This window comes from Podarcis bocagei, assembly GCF_964188305.1.
Source record: "Podarcis bocagei genome assembly, chromosome: 16".
In the NCBI taxonomy this organism is placed as follows: domain Eukaryota; kingdom Metazoa; phylum Chordata; class Lepidosauria; order Squamata; family Lacertidae; genus Podarcis; species Podarcis bocagei.
The window spans coordinates 7,324,151-7,342,565 of NC_138142.1; the positions used below are offsets into that span (position 1 = coordinate 7,324,151).

Consider the following 18,415-nt stretch of genomic DNA (forward strand, 5'->3'; position numbering starts at 1 on the left):
CTAGAGCATCTGCTTTGTGCACAGAAATCCCCAGGTTTCATCCCCAGCTCAGCCTTAAATCTTTCTGCCATCCAATATCTCCAGACAACTCTGAAGTCCAGTGTCTGGAGGCCAACTAACAGACCCAACCATCTTTGCTTGGTAGGGCGGACGGGGTGCATTTGCTCCAGGAGATCTCTCAAGAAGACCTGCACGCTCTTGTGAAAATATGCTTTGCCGTTGTCAACAGTTCCATTTCGGAGGGGATGTCGGCCATGATCTTAGAGGTAATTGCATCTGAACATTGACCTTCATGTTGAACGTTCCCTTGCTCGGCTGGTTCCCTGTCTGCCTTCCAAAGCCCGCAAAACACAAGGGCTTCCTCTAAAACATTATGCAGGAACAGTTAGCAACTCACAGTTTCAGCCGGCCTGTGAAATTAACAAATGCTCAGCAGGTGAGGAATGGGAAGCTGTGGCCTTCGTCTTGTTGTTTGTCAGTCTCAATCAAAATCGTCAGTCGTCAGGAGCGATGGGAGCTGTTGTCCAGCAATATCTAGAGCAGGCATAGGCAAACTTAGCCCTCCAGCTGTTTTGGGACTTCAACTCCCATCACCCTAGCTAACAGGACCAGTGGCCAGAGATGGTGGGAGTTGTAGTCCCAAAACATCTGGAGGGCCGAGTTTGCCTATGCCTGATGCAGAGAGACAACCTCCTTCCTTATAGTCCATCTCAGGTGCCAAGATCAGCAAAGGGGGCCCTCTTGGTACTTCCAGCACCCTCAGAAGTCCAGGGGGTGGCTACAACCTAGGACAGAGCCTTCTCTGTGGCATCCCCAAAATTGTGACATTCCCTCTGTGTATAGATGCACCTGGCATCTTCATGATGTAGCTTTTGTTGGATGCTGAAGACACACCACTTTACCCTGGCATTTGACATCAGAGAGAGAGAGAGGGAGAGAGAAATGAACCTACCTTTGTTTTCTTGACAAAGATTTCTTTTAACTGATTTATTTGTAACTCACCCCAGTAAAAAGTAATGGACCCCTGACCATTAGGTCCAGTCGCGACCGACTCTGGGGTTGCTGCACTGATCTCGCTTTATTGGCCGAGGGAGCCGGCATACAGCTTCCAGGTCATGTGGCCAGCATGACTAAGCCATTTCTGGAGAACCAGAGCAGCACACGGAAACGCTGTTTACCTTCCCGCCGGAGCAGTACCTATTTATCTACTTGCACTTTTGACATGCTTTCGAACTACTAGGTTGGCAGGAGCAGGGACCGAGCAACGGGAGCTCACCCTGTCGCGGGGATTCGAACCGCCGACCTTCTGATCGTCAAGTCCTAGGCTCTGTGGTTTAACCCACAGCGCCACCCGCGCCCCATACTCACCCCAGTAACCTCATTCAAATTTGGGGCTCGCAAAATCAACAGGCCTCCCCTGTCCCAAAATTGTAGAGTTGGAAGGGATCCCAAGGGGATCCCACCTAGTCCAATCTTCTGCACTGCAATCATCACAGCTAATGCATCCATGATATTTGGCCATCCAATCTCTGTTCAGCCTTCCAAGGGAGTCCATTCCATTATTAAACAGCTCTTGCCGTCAGTGAAGGCACAGTGTTGGGTGCAGGGCCAGCAAGCAATTCTACTTGTGTGTCATAATGCCTGAACAATGCTTGTTATGTGTAATATTTCTACATCTATATTTACATAATAGTGGCCATGCTTTGCGTGATTTATTTTGGCTTGACTTTTCATCTCTCCTGCCCTGTTTTAGTAAGCAGAGCCCCGCCTTGTTTCTTGATAATCCTATCGCTAATTTTTTTTAATCATCTTACTGTAACGATGGACAGAAGCAAGGTATTCTTGCGTATTAAGAATTCATAGCAGCTCTCTTGGGAGACTGAGCGTCCCAGCTTTTTGAGAAAAGAGGAGTTTCTAGGCCTCACAATGATATCAAGTCACATTCACAAAGTAGGGTTGGTCCTAAAAAATGCCAAAGGCCACTGTAAAAAGATGTGTCTTCAGCAGCAGCTGGAAATGGTACAAATCTGCATAGTGAAAGGCCAGGAACAGGTCTATGGGGAAGGAGGTCCACAACTTAGTGGCAGGAGCAAACCAGCAGTAAATCACACTGAGCAAGTGGAGTTAACTCTTTATTATCAAGTAGAGTTATCTCCATAGGAATGTCAGGCCTAATGAGCACAGCAACTCTTCTTTGGTAGGTCTTGCCCCTATGAGGCAGTTGCGGAGGCTGAAGATGTGCACCTTCCCACAGCTGTCTAATTCTCCTCCTTTCCTGGGTTTTCCCCAAGCAATCTGATACTACCTGCCAGCCTTTGCTCTTCCCACTTCATGCCTCTCCTGGTCCTATGAGACCACGGGGAGGCGAGGTTGTTGCAGCAGGAGGGGGAGACACCCTGGTTCCTCTCAGCCTCTTGGCCAGCTTTCTGCCCTGCTTCTCCTTCTGGACTTCTCTATGCAACAGACTCTTCCTGCTCACTAAACCCTGTTACCTCTTCAGCTTCTGACACCTCCTCCTCCCCCCAGCCTTCTCTCTCTTCTCCCTCTGCCCATTCATTGTTGTCCCACCACCAAACCCCTGGCTATGGGCCTTCTCCCCTTGGCAGTTCCCCAGCTGGTTCCTCCCACCACTTCTCTGTGTCCAACCATTCCATGTCCCTTAGAGGCTGCTACAGAGAACGTTCTCTCCTCCCCCCCCCAAAAAAAAGAGACTTTGGAGCTTGGTAGAACAACCACAGGGTCTTCTTCCATCAGCCTTAGCACCCAAGAGGGTCTGTAGGAAAGGAGGTGTTTTTTCCGGGTATTTGGGGCCTAAGTCATTTGGGGCCATAGCTGTCAACCGTCCCTTATTTGGCAGGAAAGTCCCTTATCCCAGCGCCGTGTCCCGCTGCTGTCCCTTATTGATGATGTCCCTTAAATTTCCCGGGTTTCAAAGGAAGCAGCTCCTCTCCCTCCCTCCCTGCCGGCCAGGGAGGAGGGAGGCTCCAACTGTGTTGCTTGGCTGTGTTGCTCACCCAATAAGGAGTCTAAGAACGACTGGGGGGTGGAGCTTGCATGCCTTGTGCCGATCAAATCGGCCACGTTGCCTGGGGATTCACCTTTGCTCAGCGCTTCCCAGCGGAGAGGTGACGGTGGTTTTCCTTGCTGCATCCCCTTTGCCGGGTTGCTGTGCTGTGGGAACCACCGCTTGAGGCTTTGTTTCACTTCTGGTTGACTAAAATCCCTTATTTTGGCTGCTGATTCCTTATTTTCGAGGCTGCTGGTCCCTTATTTTCAAATCTGTAAGTTGACAGCTATGTTTGGGGCTTTAAACACTAATGAAAGCACCTTGACTTACACTTGAAAAGAAAAAAAAGTTTTTAAATTCAGGGGAAAAGAAAAAATGGGGTGGGGGTGGGGGGGAAAGCTCAAATCTCCAGTTTCTTTCAACACTTTCCTCTAATCAGCCTTCCAAAGGCCAAAGGGTCTCGAGGGTTCCCTACCTGAGAAGCTTGGAAATAAAATCTGGATCATCGCCGACAGGCCAGATCCCCTTGTGCTAAACTACCTTTCTCAGAAAAGAAGTGCAAAACATTCATGCACGGAGTGGGAATGGATGATGGAGAAAACAGAACTTCCCCCATTCCATAAGGAAAATAATTACTTTACGTTCCTGTTGGATCATGCCATAGTTGCAATTTCTGGCCACGCTTCTGATTTCCAATCAAGCTGTGTTGGTCCAAAAGTGGTCCAGGTGCAAGAACACCATTTTCTTGCCTACTCACTAAAAGATTCATCAACACCCCTAATGCCTTTCAACAGACCTTATCTGGATTGTCTCTCCAATCCGTTGCTGGGTTGAATGGGGCTGCAAAACCAGAAGGAGGGAGAGAATTTCTGCCTAGCCTTATTAAAAACAAATAGATAAATAAATCACCACCAGCTTCACATTCACCTTCTAGTAAAGGCTCTAAAATATAGGCACTTCAAAGTATTAGTATCACACAATATTTCAGAATTTATTGGGGGCAGGGAGGAGGTGACTAAGGTGTTCTATTTTGGCTAGATTTATTCATTCATTTTTGGGATGTGGGTGGCGCTGTGGGTTAAACCACAGAGCCTAGGACTTGCCGATCAGAAGGTCGGTGGTTCGAATCCCCGCGACAGGGTGAGCTCCCATTGCTCGGTCCCTGCTCCTGCCAACCTAGCAGTTTGAAAGCACGTCAAAGTGCAAGTATATAAGTAGGTACCGCTCCGGCGGGAAGGTAAACAGCATTTCCGTGCGCTGCTCTGGTTCGCCATGCTTAGTCATGCTGGCCACATGACCCGAAAGCTGTATGCCGGCTCCCTCGGCCAATAAAGCAGATGAGCGCCACAACCCCAGAGTCAGCCACGACTGGACCTAATGGTCAGGGGTCGCTTTACCTTTATTCATTCATTTCTAAGGTTGTTATAAGGGACAATTTGGCTCTGTACCACTTCCTTTTCTTTAGGGATCACCCTCCCTGAAGTAGGAAATTCATAAGTGGTGAAGCCGCCCATTTCTCAAGCCTTCTCATTACCATTTTGTGTTCTTTTTGGTAAAGGATTATTTTGTCCATTTTTCCCATGGGCGATACTCTTGGCCCTGACAGTGAAGTAGCACCATCTGCCTAGAAAGGAAAGAGAAGATAGCTCTTGAACAACAGTGCTATTTTAATAAGGAGAAAAAACAGCAACCCTACCTGAGATGGTCAACAGGAGGAATGACCATCTGTCAAAACCTTGTTTTCATTAACCAGGGCTGAAAAACTGCTCCAGAAAATGAAAGTGAAGCCTCAGACAGTTCTTGGACTCCACTGATTAAAAAAATAAATTCAGGACCATCTTGTTCAGCCAACACTACTTCCCTGGGTGGATTTGAGCTATGAGGGCATCCAACCTTGTATCAAGAGGGTTTGGTGGACTCATAAGAAGAGCTCTGCTGTGGGTTAGATCAAAAGCCCATCTAGGACTAGGACACTTCTTACAGTGGCCACCTCTCTTCTAAAAAACCCCACAAATTGTGGGTCAAGTGCAAGTGGATCAGAAAAGCATATTCATGGAAGCATAAATGTCAGCCAGGCAAAGAGACAGGTTTGTTTATGGTTGAGTCAGATCAGGAAGAACCTTCTTTGATAAATGGGGTGCAGCCAAGCTAAGACCTGAGCGTGACCTATCTGCCTCCAGGTTGTGTTTAAAGTGACTCACCACACGAGATGCTGGTCCACAGATTCAAGGGGTTCCTGGTTCAAATTCTGATGCAAATGCACACTCAGTGGGGAAAGAGATTCCCCAAAGACTCCATCCTGCTTCTGTTATGTACCCTCACTTTCCTTATTTTCAGTGCTATTTTTCTAGAAAAAGAGGTGGCAGTACTCACCATTAACCCCTCCCTCTTTGCGTGGCAAGTTCCTGCCTCTCCCCTGTGAAATAAAGACACATGAGACAATCATTTAAGGTTAATGGCTAAAATGGCCACAACTTGATTGGTTACAGGTAATGAGTGGTAAGGGGCGCGGGTGGCGCTGTGGGTAAAACCTCAGTGGCTAGGGCTTGCCGATCGAAAGGTCGGCGGTTCGAATCCCCGCGGCGGGGTGCGCTCCCGTTGCTCAGTCCAGCGCCTGCCAACCTAGCAGTTCGAAAGCACTCCCGGGTGCAAGTAGATAAATAGGGACCGCTTACAAGCGGGAAGGTAAACGGCGTTTCCGTGTGCGGCTCTGGTTCGCCAGAGCAGCTTCGTCACACTGGCCACGTGACCCGGAAGTGTCTCCGGGCAGCGCTGGCCCCGGGCCTCTTGAGTGAGATGGGCGCACAACCCTAGAGTCTGTCAAGACTGGCCCGTACGGGCAGGGGTACCTTTACCTTTACCTTTAATGAGTGGTATTGGTTTAGGCATTGGTCCTACTCGACTAACCAGCTTCAGCCTGTTCGCTTGAAGTCCAGGAAGGGTTAACCACCAGTAGGGGGAGTCCTGCTGATGCACATCAACTAGGGACTCCCCCGGGGTCACTGCTCGGGGGTGTGCCTTGGGCCCTCACCTCCATAGGTTTCGGACGGGGCGACGGCCCCCCGGAATCCTTTACCGGACTACCCTTCAACATGCGGGGGAGGTGATGGCTCTCCCCCCCTTCATCTACATAACAATACCCCTACCAGTGCCTAACCACCAATGCCGAGGAAGTTATGACGATTTGCTACGAGGTAGGAGAAAAACCAAGTGGCTGGTGCCAATTTGCCAAGTGGAAATAATTCCTACCAGGCCCCTTAACGGCGACCAACCGAAGTCCATAGCAAGGTCGAACGGAAAACCTAAAGGGAGGGAGGGTGGGAAACCCGATGAGCTGAGGCGGCAAAAGAGGGCAGTTCCTGGCCGTGCCAGTGTATATGCTCTAAGCCACGCCCCCCAGGCCAGCTGATTGGCTGGCCTGGGTATGACGCGGCCAGGGATTCCTTCAATCGTGGGGGTGCTGAGAGCCAGCCCCCACACATGTGGAGGGGGCGTGAAGCCCGCAACTCCACCTCCTCTCAATTTTGGAAGTGGCTTTCTCTTAGAATGGCAATGGCACCTGCCTGAGAGGTGCCAGAACTCACCTGAGAAGTGCTGAAACTGAGATCTGGCAATTTCCTCCTGAAAAAAAGCCCTGCTTGTTTTATGCATATCCTTTGTCACTCCCAAGTGTCTGGGCTGAAATTACCACTCACCCCATTCCCAGTTTTATGCTCCCCATTGGAAGACTGAAAATTTGTTGGTGTCCCGGCCCTCCCCGTCCAGTGAAGAACTCAGACTCACAAATCTGGTTCTGCGAGAGGCTTTGATTTTCAGATCAGATCAGTGCATTAGGCGAGTGTCAGCTTACAGAAATAAAGAGCAAGTGCAAGAGACGTTAAATGCATGGCGCTAAGCGTGAGCTAAAGCATTAATCCAACAAGCGCCACATGCCCTCACCTTCCTTGTGAAGATTGGGGCAGGCACAGCTATTTGTGCAGCAAGCGACTGGAGTCTCACCACTGTGCAATCCAACAGAGACACCAATTCCAGTAGGTTGGCTAAATGAGGTTTGTCCACTCCATCAGACATATCTTAGGTCTCTAGAACAGACACCTATCCCCCAACCCACTGGGAACCTAAAAGAAGTTTTTGCCTGGTTGCTCAGAAAGGGATCTGACCCGCAGACTGAAAATAATCCCTAGTCCTGCCTTAACGCCTCCCTTTGCTGAAAGGAATTCAGGCTGAGATGATGGCAGTTAGAACCATCACTGGAGCAAACTTCATAGAATCACCCTTCTCCCTTCCTAATAGTCAAAGAAATCATGGAATTCTAGAGCCTGCAATGCCATTTGTGGCTGTTCTGGCTGCCTCAGCATAGGCAGTGAAAAAATGCTTGAGCAAAGTCCCTCTGCTTACTGGCAAACACGTGCCATTGAAGTCAGTGGGGCTCACTTCTGCGTAGATAAGTTTAGCACCACACTGTTAGCCAATTAATCAATGAAACAGAGCCGTCCTTCCCACTAATGTGTTTGTGCGCCAGTGTGCAGGCAAGCTCAAGTAATCCACTTTTTCTGTTTTCTACCCATCCACCCCAAGAAAACCCCCAAACTTGTCATGCTTTCCTTCCGGGCCGATTACACCATAGGGAAATCACGTCCCCCACGATAATGACAGTAATTAAAAGCACATTCTCTCCTAAGTGCCAGTGAATCGGTATGGATTGAACAACCTGGAGAGTGGATTTCTTTCTGTTGTCTGACACCGCAGTAATTTGTACAAGATGAGCCATTAAGCGCTCAAAGGCACCACATGTTTTTCAGGATTTCTGAGGCTGGCGGCGGTAATTAAAATTTCAGGTCGGGCGGGGGGGGGGGTGTTCCACTTGACAAGTGCGCAAGCGGGCTCCGTGCGCTTCCCCAGAGATATCGAGGATTTACCTCATGCCATTCTATGCTCCGGTGGTTGCTGGAAATTTCTGTCCCTCATGAAGATTAACCTCTGGCAGATCCGCCAGTGCTCTCGAGCCCAAATAAACCCAGATGATGTATTCATAAGCACACAAGAAGACCCGTGCTGGATCAGACCAGTGGCCCATCAGTTCCATAATCCTGCTGTCACAGCAGCCAAACAGATTCCCCAACAAGAAGCCTGTGTTCAGAACCCTGCTCCACAATCTTCTGCAAATTTCCAGCTCTACCTAACTAACCCTAAGCCTTTTCTCCTCTGTGTGGTTCACTAGGCAATGGATTTAAATGTTCCAGTGATGGCAAGGAATATCCCAGGGAATGCTGCAATAATCGCGCACAAGACAACTGGGCTGCTATACTCAAACCCCCAGGTAAAAAAAAGAAGTAATGACCCAATGCACACTTGCATTGAGAGTCATGTTGTGTAACAACTAGAGCAGGGGTCAGCAACCTTTTTCAGCCATGGGCCGGTCCACCGTCCCTCAGACCATATGGTGGGCCAGACTATATTTTTTTTTTGGGGGGGGGTGAACAAATTCCTATGCCCCACAAATAACCCAGAGATGCATTTTAAATAAAAGGACACATTCTACTTATGTAAAAAAACACTGATTCCTGGACCATCCGCAGGCCGGATTGAGAAAGCGATTAGGCCGCATCTGGCCCATGGGCCTTAGGTTGCCTATCCCTGATCTAGAGTGTTGGACTAGGACCTGGGAGACCAGGGTTCAAATTCCCACTCAGCCATGAAGCTCTCTGGATGACCTTGAGCCCGTCACTCTCAGCCTGACCTACCTCAAAGGGTTGTCATTAGGATAAAATGGGGAGGAGAACTCCATGTGCCACCTTGAACTCCTTTCAGGAAATGTGGGGTATAAATGCAATCAATAATAATAATAATTAATAATAATTAATGCTGGAATTTAAACCTACATAGGTTGGGGTTATGGTATTCAGTAGTGAAGGATATGATCACCATTGATATCAAATGACACGTAATTCATGTTGGGTTCCCTCCTATTTGTATTGTGTTTCCTTTGCACTGAAGTGAATGACGTGGAATAATGTAATAATTACATAATAATTACCCATCTTCATTGTGACTAGCACTGTTCTGCTGTAATTCGGTTTCCAACAAAAACCGTTGTTCACCTCACTTTCTGTATTATTATGTAATTTATTTCATAAAGTTCCGCCACAACAGACAGCAAGCCAAATGACATATTTTCATCAGAAGCCGAACTGTAGCAGAATGGAAGTGCTGCTGTATGTGACAAACATGCCTCAGAATGGAAATCGACACCTTCTTACCTCCCTACTTTTAGGGGAAGAGAGTTCTGCATCCTTAAATCAGTTTCCCACAAGACCGCTGAGCAGTTCTACATCAGACACTCCAGGGTATTTGAGGAAACCTCAGATGGCGGGCAGCTTTGAAAACCTGGCCGCTGCCAGCAAATAAACCTGTGGCCAGGGAAACAGATTTGTGGGGAGGTCAAAGCAATACCAACTCCAGCAAGGGCAGGGTGGGTTTATTGCCAGTGGGGCAATAGCAGCTACTTATTGCCTTATTGGGTTTATTGCCAGTGGGTACTAGCAGCTACTTAAGAATGGTGATGGGAGAGATGGAAGTCTCTAGGGAAGACCTTGGACAATACCTTTTCACTTGAAAGGGGCCTGAAGGATAGATCACATTTTAAAGAATGGGGAAGGTGTGGTTCCAAAGTAGAACACCTTATATGCCTGCAGAAGGCACCAGGTACATCTCCAGGTAGGACTTTGCAAGATCCCCTGTCTGAAACCTAGAGAGCCCCTAGTGGTCAGCGCAGACAGTACTGGGCTGGATGGACCGATGATGATGATGATGATGATGATATATTAAATTTGTTATTCACTTTATCTTGCCCAAGGCAACCCACAGCAACCAAGCAATCAACAAACGAGCAACCACACAGAGAAACATTAAAACCAAAGGGAAACTGAAATGCGTTAAAAACAACTAAAAGGCCACAGAGATTTAAATGCCAAAGGCCTGGTTATAGAGTAAATCTTTTGCCTGTCGCTGAAATATATATAAGAATGGCACAGGTGAACCTCCCTGGGGAGTTGTTGTTGTTGTTTAGTCATGTCCGACTCTTCGTGACCCCATGGACCAGAGCACACCAGGCAATCCTGTCTTCCACTGCCTCCCGCAGTTTGGTCAAACTCATGCTGGTAGCTTCGAGAACACTGTCCAACCATCTTGTCCTCTGTCGTCCCCTTCTTCTTGTGCCCTCCATCTTTCCCAACATCAGGGTCTTTTCCAGGGAGTCTTCTCTTCTCATGAGGTGGCCAAAATATTGGAGCCTCAGCTTCAGGATCTGTCCTTCCAGTGAGCACTCAGGGCTGATGTCCTTCAGAATGGAGAGGTCTGATCTTCTTGCAGTCCATGGGACTCTCAAGAGTCTCCTCCAGTGCCATAATTCAAAAGCATTAATTCTTCAGTGATCAGCCAATCTTTATGGTCCAGCTCTCACTTCCATCACTACTGGGAAAACCATAGCAGTCCACAAATGGGGAGCCACCACAGAACAGGCCTGTTCTTGTGTCGCCACCCTCTAGATCTCTTGTGGAGGAGGCACACGAGGAAGACACTCTGTGCCACTGAGGCCACTCAAGCATGGATTCAGAAGTACCCCCCAAGCTATGTACCTGCAACCACATCAAGAGCAGGCAATATCCCATCCATCCAGTCTTGGTCCAAGGGGTCCAATATATAAGGCAGCTTCCTATGTTCTGATATTCCACAGCTCCCATCTGGTTAGCGTTTAGTATTCTAAAGGCAACTGGCACCCAGGTAGCAGCAAAACCCAACTATCACTTTGATTTTAAGTCCCCAGCATGTCTCCTTCGCACACAACCTATGCTTTTGAAGCTTCACCCTATATCCCAATTAACTGGTGGTCTTAATTAGGCTTGGAAAGGAGGGGCGTGTGAGAGTACTAATCCTGTTGATTCTATAAATTAAATTTTGGCCTCCAAAAATCAGCTAAGTGCAATAATAACGTGCTCCGCAAAGAAAAGAAAAATCCCAACGCCAACAGATTAAATAAAACTGCAGAGTGTAAAATGCATTTTTGTTCAGAGTGCCTATGATTAATGCATACTATTAAGTCAAGTCTGAGGAAGGTAGATTCTCTGTTTTCATTAGACTTTGGCAGTCGCGCTTCCCTTACCCCTGACCCTCCTTCCACCCCCTCTTCCGATAAAACGATTGTGCCTAACATTTTTCTCCCTGGAGAGTTCATTGTTCCCCGCGGTCTTCACAAATGAATCTCTTTGTTAACAAATGCAATTGGTTTTTCCGGGAAAAAGGTACTTGTATCAACGTGGAACTCACCTCCGCACCCCTGGTGTGCGTTGGAGAGACAGAACGGCTTGATCTCAGGCAGAGGTTGCTTATTGCCCATAGATCTTGAGTCTGCAAGTTCGGCTAGTCCTTCGTGGCCTCCATACTCGAATGTTCCTGAACATTAAACAACTTTGGATACTGGTCTCACACCTCCTTCATATATGCATGCCCCAAATGTGGGGAGAGACTGGATCCAGCTGGTGGGCCAGATCCTGATCTCCCCCACCCTCCCCTAGGTTTATTGTGGGGGTGACACTGGTGGAGAGATGCCATTGTGCAATTGATAGCCACAACAGAATCCTCCCTGACCACCAGCCCTGCCTTTTTATTTGAGGAAGAAGGATTCCGCGCTGAAAGAGTTTTAGACCATCCCTTGACCTTCGCTGGAAAGGAGAACCTGCCAAAGTTTGAAAAGCAAGTTCTGTTTCAGGGGTGGCAAACCTCAGGTCCTTGGTCCATATGTGGCCCTCCATGCTCTCTGTCTGGCCCTCAGGATTCTCCCCAGGCCACGCCCCTCACCGGCCTGCACTGCACCTTCTTGACTGTTTTTTGCCTCCCTGGAATGTGTTGTTTTATTCATTTGCATGTATCTGTGTGTGTCATTTTTTTCTGCACAAAAGCATACAGAAGCAAAGATTATGTGTTCTGAAAACTGTTATTCTTGCAGAACATATCCTATTATGATTCCATTCTTTGTAAGTATCCAATACATTTTAATCATCAGTGCTATTCTTTCTGCATTTGCTACCTTTTATCTCACCTGCGAAGAAATGTTAAAGCTATTGTATGTGATAATTCTGCTCCGTATATGTCATAAAAGGAGACCCTAATCTTTCAGATTGCCCCTGCGTTTGCCTCCTTCCCTCGCTGGGTCGTATTGTGCTTCCATTCTCTTTTTACTGTTGGCATCTTAGAAGAAAATGTTCTTGAACTTGTGATAATGGCTCTTCCTGGCTTGGATGGAGGACAGAGAAGCGTGTTTATAGACACATTGGACCAACCTGCCCCAACCTGGTGCCCTTCAGATGTTTTAGGCACAACTCACACAATCCCATCCAGCATAATCAGGCTGTCAGAAGCAGTCGCCCAAAACATCTCAAGGGAGCCAGGTTGGGCTCAGGCTTCTACGTGGCTGGAATTGAGCCAGCTTCAAAGTGGTAAGAGTTGAATTCATTAAACCCCCATTTTTCTCTCTGTTCCGTGGCAGGCAGCCCCTGGAAAGCCCTTCCCCTTAACCTGCTCTCTTCCATAGACCAGAGGCAGAACACCTGCTTTTCATGCAGGAGGCCCCAGGTTAGGTCCATGGCATCTTCAGGTAGGTCGGGAAACGCCACGGCCTCAAATCCTGAAGAACCACTTGCTGGTCCATGTAGACAATACTGCACTTGATGATCTGACAATCTGTAAGGCAGCTGTTCCTGTTCCCTTGCAACATGGCAAGTTTATAGAGTGTAATCTCCTTTGGATCCTTTTGGATATTGGCAGTGGGATAATAACAACAGCTGTTTCTCACCTTTTCAGGAGTTTGTCCAGCTGTCTAAAAGCCTGATCGGCGACCCATTTCTGCACAAAGAGATTGTGATGAAGGCAAAGGAGTATGTCACAAAGCACCACTCATGGGAACACGAAAGGAAAGCGTATCAGAACCTTGTGTTGATGCTTCAGTGACACACTTTGCATCAAGATACAGGAACCCAGCATGGATGGATCAAACCAGCCAAGCCAATCTGATTTTTGTGATTAATGACACTTACTGATTCCGCCCTCGCCTCTGTATCACCTGCTCTCTGTAGTACCAGTTGAAATGTAGCATACAGTGGACACTAGAATGATTGCGGGGCGGGGGGGGGGTTTCCATGAGAGTACAATATTCACAGATATGGATAATCAGTGATGTATCAATATGATACGTTTTCTTGGAATTATATGCATGCACACCTATGCGTAACACATTCAAATGCAAACACATGCACACTAGGAATGCCGTTGGATCGTGGAAATCATTCTCGATTTGACTTATGGGCCTAGTTCCAGAGAAAGCAAGTTAGGCATTAGTCCCATTGAAATGAGGAGGTTGAGTTAATTACAATTGTTTCATTCATGTCCTTTTAATTTCCATAGGACTTCAGTGGCCATGGTTCGTTTACTGACCCTTAATCAGTTTACATGTTTACTGACCCTTAATGAGTTTATCCATCGATTAGAAAGAGCATGTGTGTAAAAACACTTGTTTTAGAGGGGGGGGGGAGCAGAACTTTCCTCCCAGTGCTAATAACAGCAGGGGAGGAGTTAAACTCTAGTTCTGCAGTCTCAATAGTTATGACTCTTCCCCCACCACATCCACGGTTTCTGTTTTGTTTTTTTATGTGCCCTTAAGCTGGGCCATAACAAACACTTTAAAAGGGTGTCTCTCTTGGGTGTAACTGAACAGATGCCATACAGCAAAGACATACGGCTGCTTTGACTTTGCGCCTGCCAAGACATTCCACTAACAATGTTGGTTGGGGCAAGGGTGTCACTCTGACATGTCCACCGGGGGGGGGCGTATTTATATTGATCGATGTCCACATCTTGAGTTGGAGTTTATTTCTTCAAGTTGATGTTTACACCAACTTCACATTTCCTGGAAGCTGGTCGCTACCTCAGAATATATAATAATTGCAATACTGCATTTCTGTGGAACCTCATAAATCTCCTTCGTGTTTGGCCGTGGGAAGCTCATGCTCCATAGAAGGGAAGTGGCGAGTAATTTGCATTCAGTACTTTGTGCAAATTCCGGGTGCTTTATTTTATTATTTTTGTCCTCTGAATCGCACAGTCGTTGGCACCATTGAGCACATTGTAATAGGACTCTGCATTTGCAAAAGGGAATTAAAGGAGGGCTCTTGTGCCTACAGATCTGGAAAAAAGCAATTGTGATTCATTTCCCAGCGGTAGAAGTAATGCCTTTGTTTCTCCCTCCACTTTGCCATCGCCACCAACCCCCACCCCCCAAAAAAAATCTGGCTATGAGATATCTATCTATCTATAGCTATCTCTCTATCTCTCTATCTCTCTATCTATCTATCTATCTATCTATCTATCTATCTATCTATCTATCTGTTTTATGAAGCTTTAAGTACATCCTGTTAGGGAAACTATACAGTGGTGCCCCGCAAGACGAATGCCTCGCAAGACAGAAAACTCGCTAGACGAAAGAGTTTTCCGTTTTGGAGGTGCTTCGCAAAACGAATCTCCTATGGGCTTGCTTCGCAAGACGACAATGCCTTGCGAGTTCCTGCTGGTTTCCCCCCCCCCCTTTTCTAAGCCGCTAAGCCGCTTATCAGCTGATCCGATCAGCAGATAAGCCGCTAAAAGCCGCTAAAAGCGCTAATAGCGCTAATCCGCTAATCCGTCAATGGGCTTCCTTCACAAGACGAAAAAACCGCTAGACGAAGAGAATCACAGAACGGATTCTTTTCGTCTTGCGAGGCACCACTGTACTTGAAGACCCTGTATTGGAGGGAGTCAAGCACAATGAGTTATTCCTTGTGATTAGTAAAATGTGATTGGCAAGGGGGGACGTGACTGTGCACAGTGATTTCTGTAAAACTTGCGTTTCCATGGGCATCAAGGGACTTTATCATATCATGTAGGGTGGATTTGATTTAAATCGAGCCGATTCAAATCACGATTTAAATCACTCATCAGTAAGACTTGATTTAAAACGTTTTTTTGTTTTTTGTTTACAGAAAGACTCATTCCTGCTGGTATAATCTTAATGTTTACATCCAGATAAAGGTTTCATTTTTGGAATAATAAATTTTCAGAGTAGTTTTTACAATTATATCAAAAATTACTGATTTGGTTATACTATTAGAAATACATAGACAGATAATTATGAAATTATTGTGAGGTTTAATAAGTTAACTGTTTATATTTGGACCACTTTTCTGCTGTACTTTATTGGAAGGAGAAAAATAATATTTAGTAACAATTTAAACAATTTATTTAACTAAAACAATGACATTATAGCATATGTATCCATGTTTGTTAACTGATGTGGTTAAACGATATTTTTTAAAAAAACAACTTAGACTGAGTTGTAGCACACATGAAAAACTTAAAACAAATCCTTATTTCCTGATGAATAGCCTTTGGACTATAATGTAACTTAAATTGAAAACAATCTTTAGAAATATTTTTTCTTCCAAAAGCATTTTATTTAAAAAATCTGATTTAAATTTAAAAAATCCAATTTTTTAAATTTTTTTTTTACCCACCCTGGTATCATGGCACCTGAGCCTGGACTTGGTAGGAGCAAAAATGAGTGCTGTGGATCAGGGAACTGTTTTCCAACCAAGGGAATACAGCCATTGTCATGGACTGGTTGGACCCTGAGGAATGGTGGGAGGAACCAGCTAGGGAAGGGGAACCCCTCCCTGTCTCCCAGAAGCAGTAGAGGGAAGAAATGAGCGGAGCAGTGGCAGGCTCCACGCAGGCGCAGTCTCCAATTGCTTGGGGAAACAACCCTGGAGTGCAGGGAAGTTTGATGGCTTTGGAGATGCAGGGACTTCCAGTCTCAGCAACTGATTCATAGTGCAAGACCTACTGGGGATGAAATGCTGTGCTCATGAGGCGTGACACTCAGCCACGTCTGTGAAGATGGTTTTGCTAAGAAAGAGTCGACTCCAACTTGAGTGGCGTGATTTACTGCCGGCTGGCTTTTTGGCAGCCACTTGCAGGGACTACCAACTAGTGATGGGCATAGCCAGATTGAGAAAGTGGGCAAAGAGATGTGACCTTTGGCTTTTGCGGCATAGGCTGCATTCAAGCCAAACACATCTATCTACACCATGGGTAGGCAAACTAAGGCCCAGTGGCCGGATCTGGCCCAACTGCCTTCTAAATCCGGCCCACGGAGTGTCCGAGAATCAGCATGTTTTTACATGAGTAGAATGTGTCCTTTTATTTAAAATGCATCTCTGGGTTATTTGTGGTGCCTGCCTAGTGTTTTTACATGCGTAGAATGTGTGCTTTTATTTAAAATGCATCTCTGGGTTATTTGTGGGACATAGGAATTTGTTCATTCCCCCCCCCCAAATACAGTGGTACCTCGGGTTACATACGCTTCAGGTTACAGACTCCGTTAACCCAGAAATAGTACCTCGGGTTAAGAACTTTGCTTCAGGATAAGAACAGAAATCGCGCGGCGGCGGCACGGCAGCAGCAGGAGGCCCCATTAGCTAAAGTGGTGCTTCAGGTTAAGAACAGTTTCAGGTTAAGAACGGACCTCCGGAACTAATTAAGTACGTAACCAGAGGTACCACTGTATAGTCCGGTCCACCACATGGTCTGAGGGCTAGTGGACCAGCCCCCTGCTGGAAAAGTTTGCTGACATATCTTTTTCCACCCATGCAATCAAGATCACAGTTCAAGGGCACATTCCAGCCACAGAATGTGGGGGGCCAGCTGGAAAGAGTCCCTTGCCGCAGACAATTAGATGAGCCACATTTCTAACTTGGTATAAGGCAGCTTCTCGTGTCCCTCCAGCTAGCCTGACCTGTAGACGGGTACACCTACATGGCTGCACCGTGGCTCCACTCAGTGGCAAATGCTATAGACTAACTTAAGAGGTACACAGCCAGCAAGGCGGTCTGTGGTGGGTTCCATCAGGATCATCTACAGTGGTACCTCGCAAGACGAATGTCTCGCAAGACAAAAAACGCGCAAGACGAAAGAGTTTTCCGTTTTTTTAGTCGTTCCGCAAGACACATTTCCCTATGGGCTTGCTTCGCAAGACGAAACGTCTTGCGAGTTCTTGCGAGTTTGTTTCCTTTTTCTTAAAGCCGCTAAGCCGTTAATAGCCACTAATAGCCGTGCTTCGCAAGACGAAAAAACCGCAAGACGAAGAGACTCGCGGAACGGATTAATTTCGTCTTGCGAGGCACCACTGTATGTTGGGGTGGTCCCACTGGGACTGGCAGGGCAGAAGGCAGAGCTGATGACAGATAGAGCCAACTAATTCTAGTTTTGCCCCCATCCTGCTCCCTGCTGAGTTCTGCAAGGGCAGCACTGAGTCTAAGGTGGTGGAGGAAGCCGACAGTAAGGCCAGCCTCTGGAATGGGTGAAAGCAGGCAGGTGGGTGCCAGCTGAAGCAGACTGGTGTCGGTGGGACAGGGCCACATTTTCCCAAATGCACCAGCCTCCACTGCTTGACTGAAAAGATCGGTAGGATTCTGGCCTAATCAGAGCACAGTCTCTATTGTCTTTTATTTATGATTTTCAGTTACAGTATAGGCATTTCAATCATTCTAACATTTCAAAACTTGACTTCCTCTTTTTTCTGTGGTTCCTTAAATTTATTTTTTTACATTTCCTGCATATTCTAAATTAACTTATTCTTTTATTCATCTACTTTAAATATATGCTCTTATGAAACTGTAGGTTATTACAATAGTCCAGCCAATGTCCTTATCTGTTTGCAGTATGTTTGTAAATATTCAATAAACTATTTCCATTCTTTTATAAATCGTTTATTATCTTCATTTCTTATTTTTCTGGTAAGTTTCACCATTTCTGCATATTCCATACATTTTTGTATCCATTCTTCTTTCCATTTTTGGGCAAATAACATAGTCGCATACATGAATAAATTTCTATACAAAATAAAAAAATTCCTTCCAGTAGCACCTTAAAGACCAACTAAGTTAGTTCTTGGTATGAGCTTTTGTGTGCATGCACACTTCTTCAGATACACTGAAACAGAAGTTGCCAGATCCTTCTATATAGAGAGAAGGTGGGGAGGGGTATTACTCAGAAGGGTGGTGGGAATGGGAGATTGGCAGATAGCTGAGATGAGCCTGTTGACGACTCTTAACGACTGCAATAGGTCTTACAGGAAAAGGCAAGGGGTGAGAAGGTGAAAAATGGCTAAGTCATGTATAATGAGATAAGAATCCAATGTCTTTGTTCAGACCAGGTCTCTCCATGGTTTTAAGTTTGGTAATGAGTTGCAATTCAGCAGCTTCTCTTTCCAGTCTATTTCTGAAATTCCTTTGTAGTAAAACAGCTACTTTGAGATCTTGTATA

The 18,415-nt window shown here is 46.4% G+C and overlaps 1 protein-coding gene and 1 long non-coding RNA gene across 3 annotated transcripts in view; one reads left to right on the forward strand and one right to left on the reverse strand.

Annotated features, from left to right (window-relative positions):
- GLT1D1 (glycosyltransferase 1 domain containing 1) overlaps positions 1 to 14,395 on the forward strand; it is a 77,496-nt gene extending 63,101 nt beyond the window's left edge. For both annotated transcript variants that reach the window (XM_081175085.1, XM_081175086.1), the window contains 3 exons: positions 146 to 266; positions 8,229 to 8,327; positions 12,866 to 14,395. In XM_081175085.1, the coding sequence (XP_081031211.1) occupies positions 146 to 266; positions 8,229 to 8,327; positions 12,866 to 13,012 (367 nt within the window). In that variant the 3' untranslated portion in view covers positions 13,013 to 14,395. The remainder of the gene's footprint in view (positions 1 to 145; positions 267 to 8,228; positions 8,328 to 12,865) is intronic.
- A 919-nt stretch (positions 14,396 to 15,314) lies between these two features.
- On the reverse strand, positions 15,315 to 17,933 carry LOC308576073. Its single transcript, XR_014003054.1, has 2 exons — positions 16,398 to 17,933; positions 15,315 to 16,326 (listed from the first exon to the last, which is right to left on the reverse strand). It is a non-coding gene; the product is annotated as an uncharacterized lncRNA (long non-coding RNA).
- Between the last annotated feature and the right edge of the window lie 482 nt (positions 17,934 to 18,415).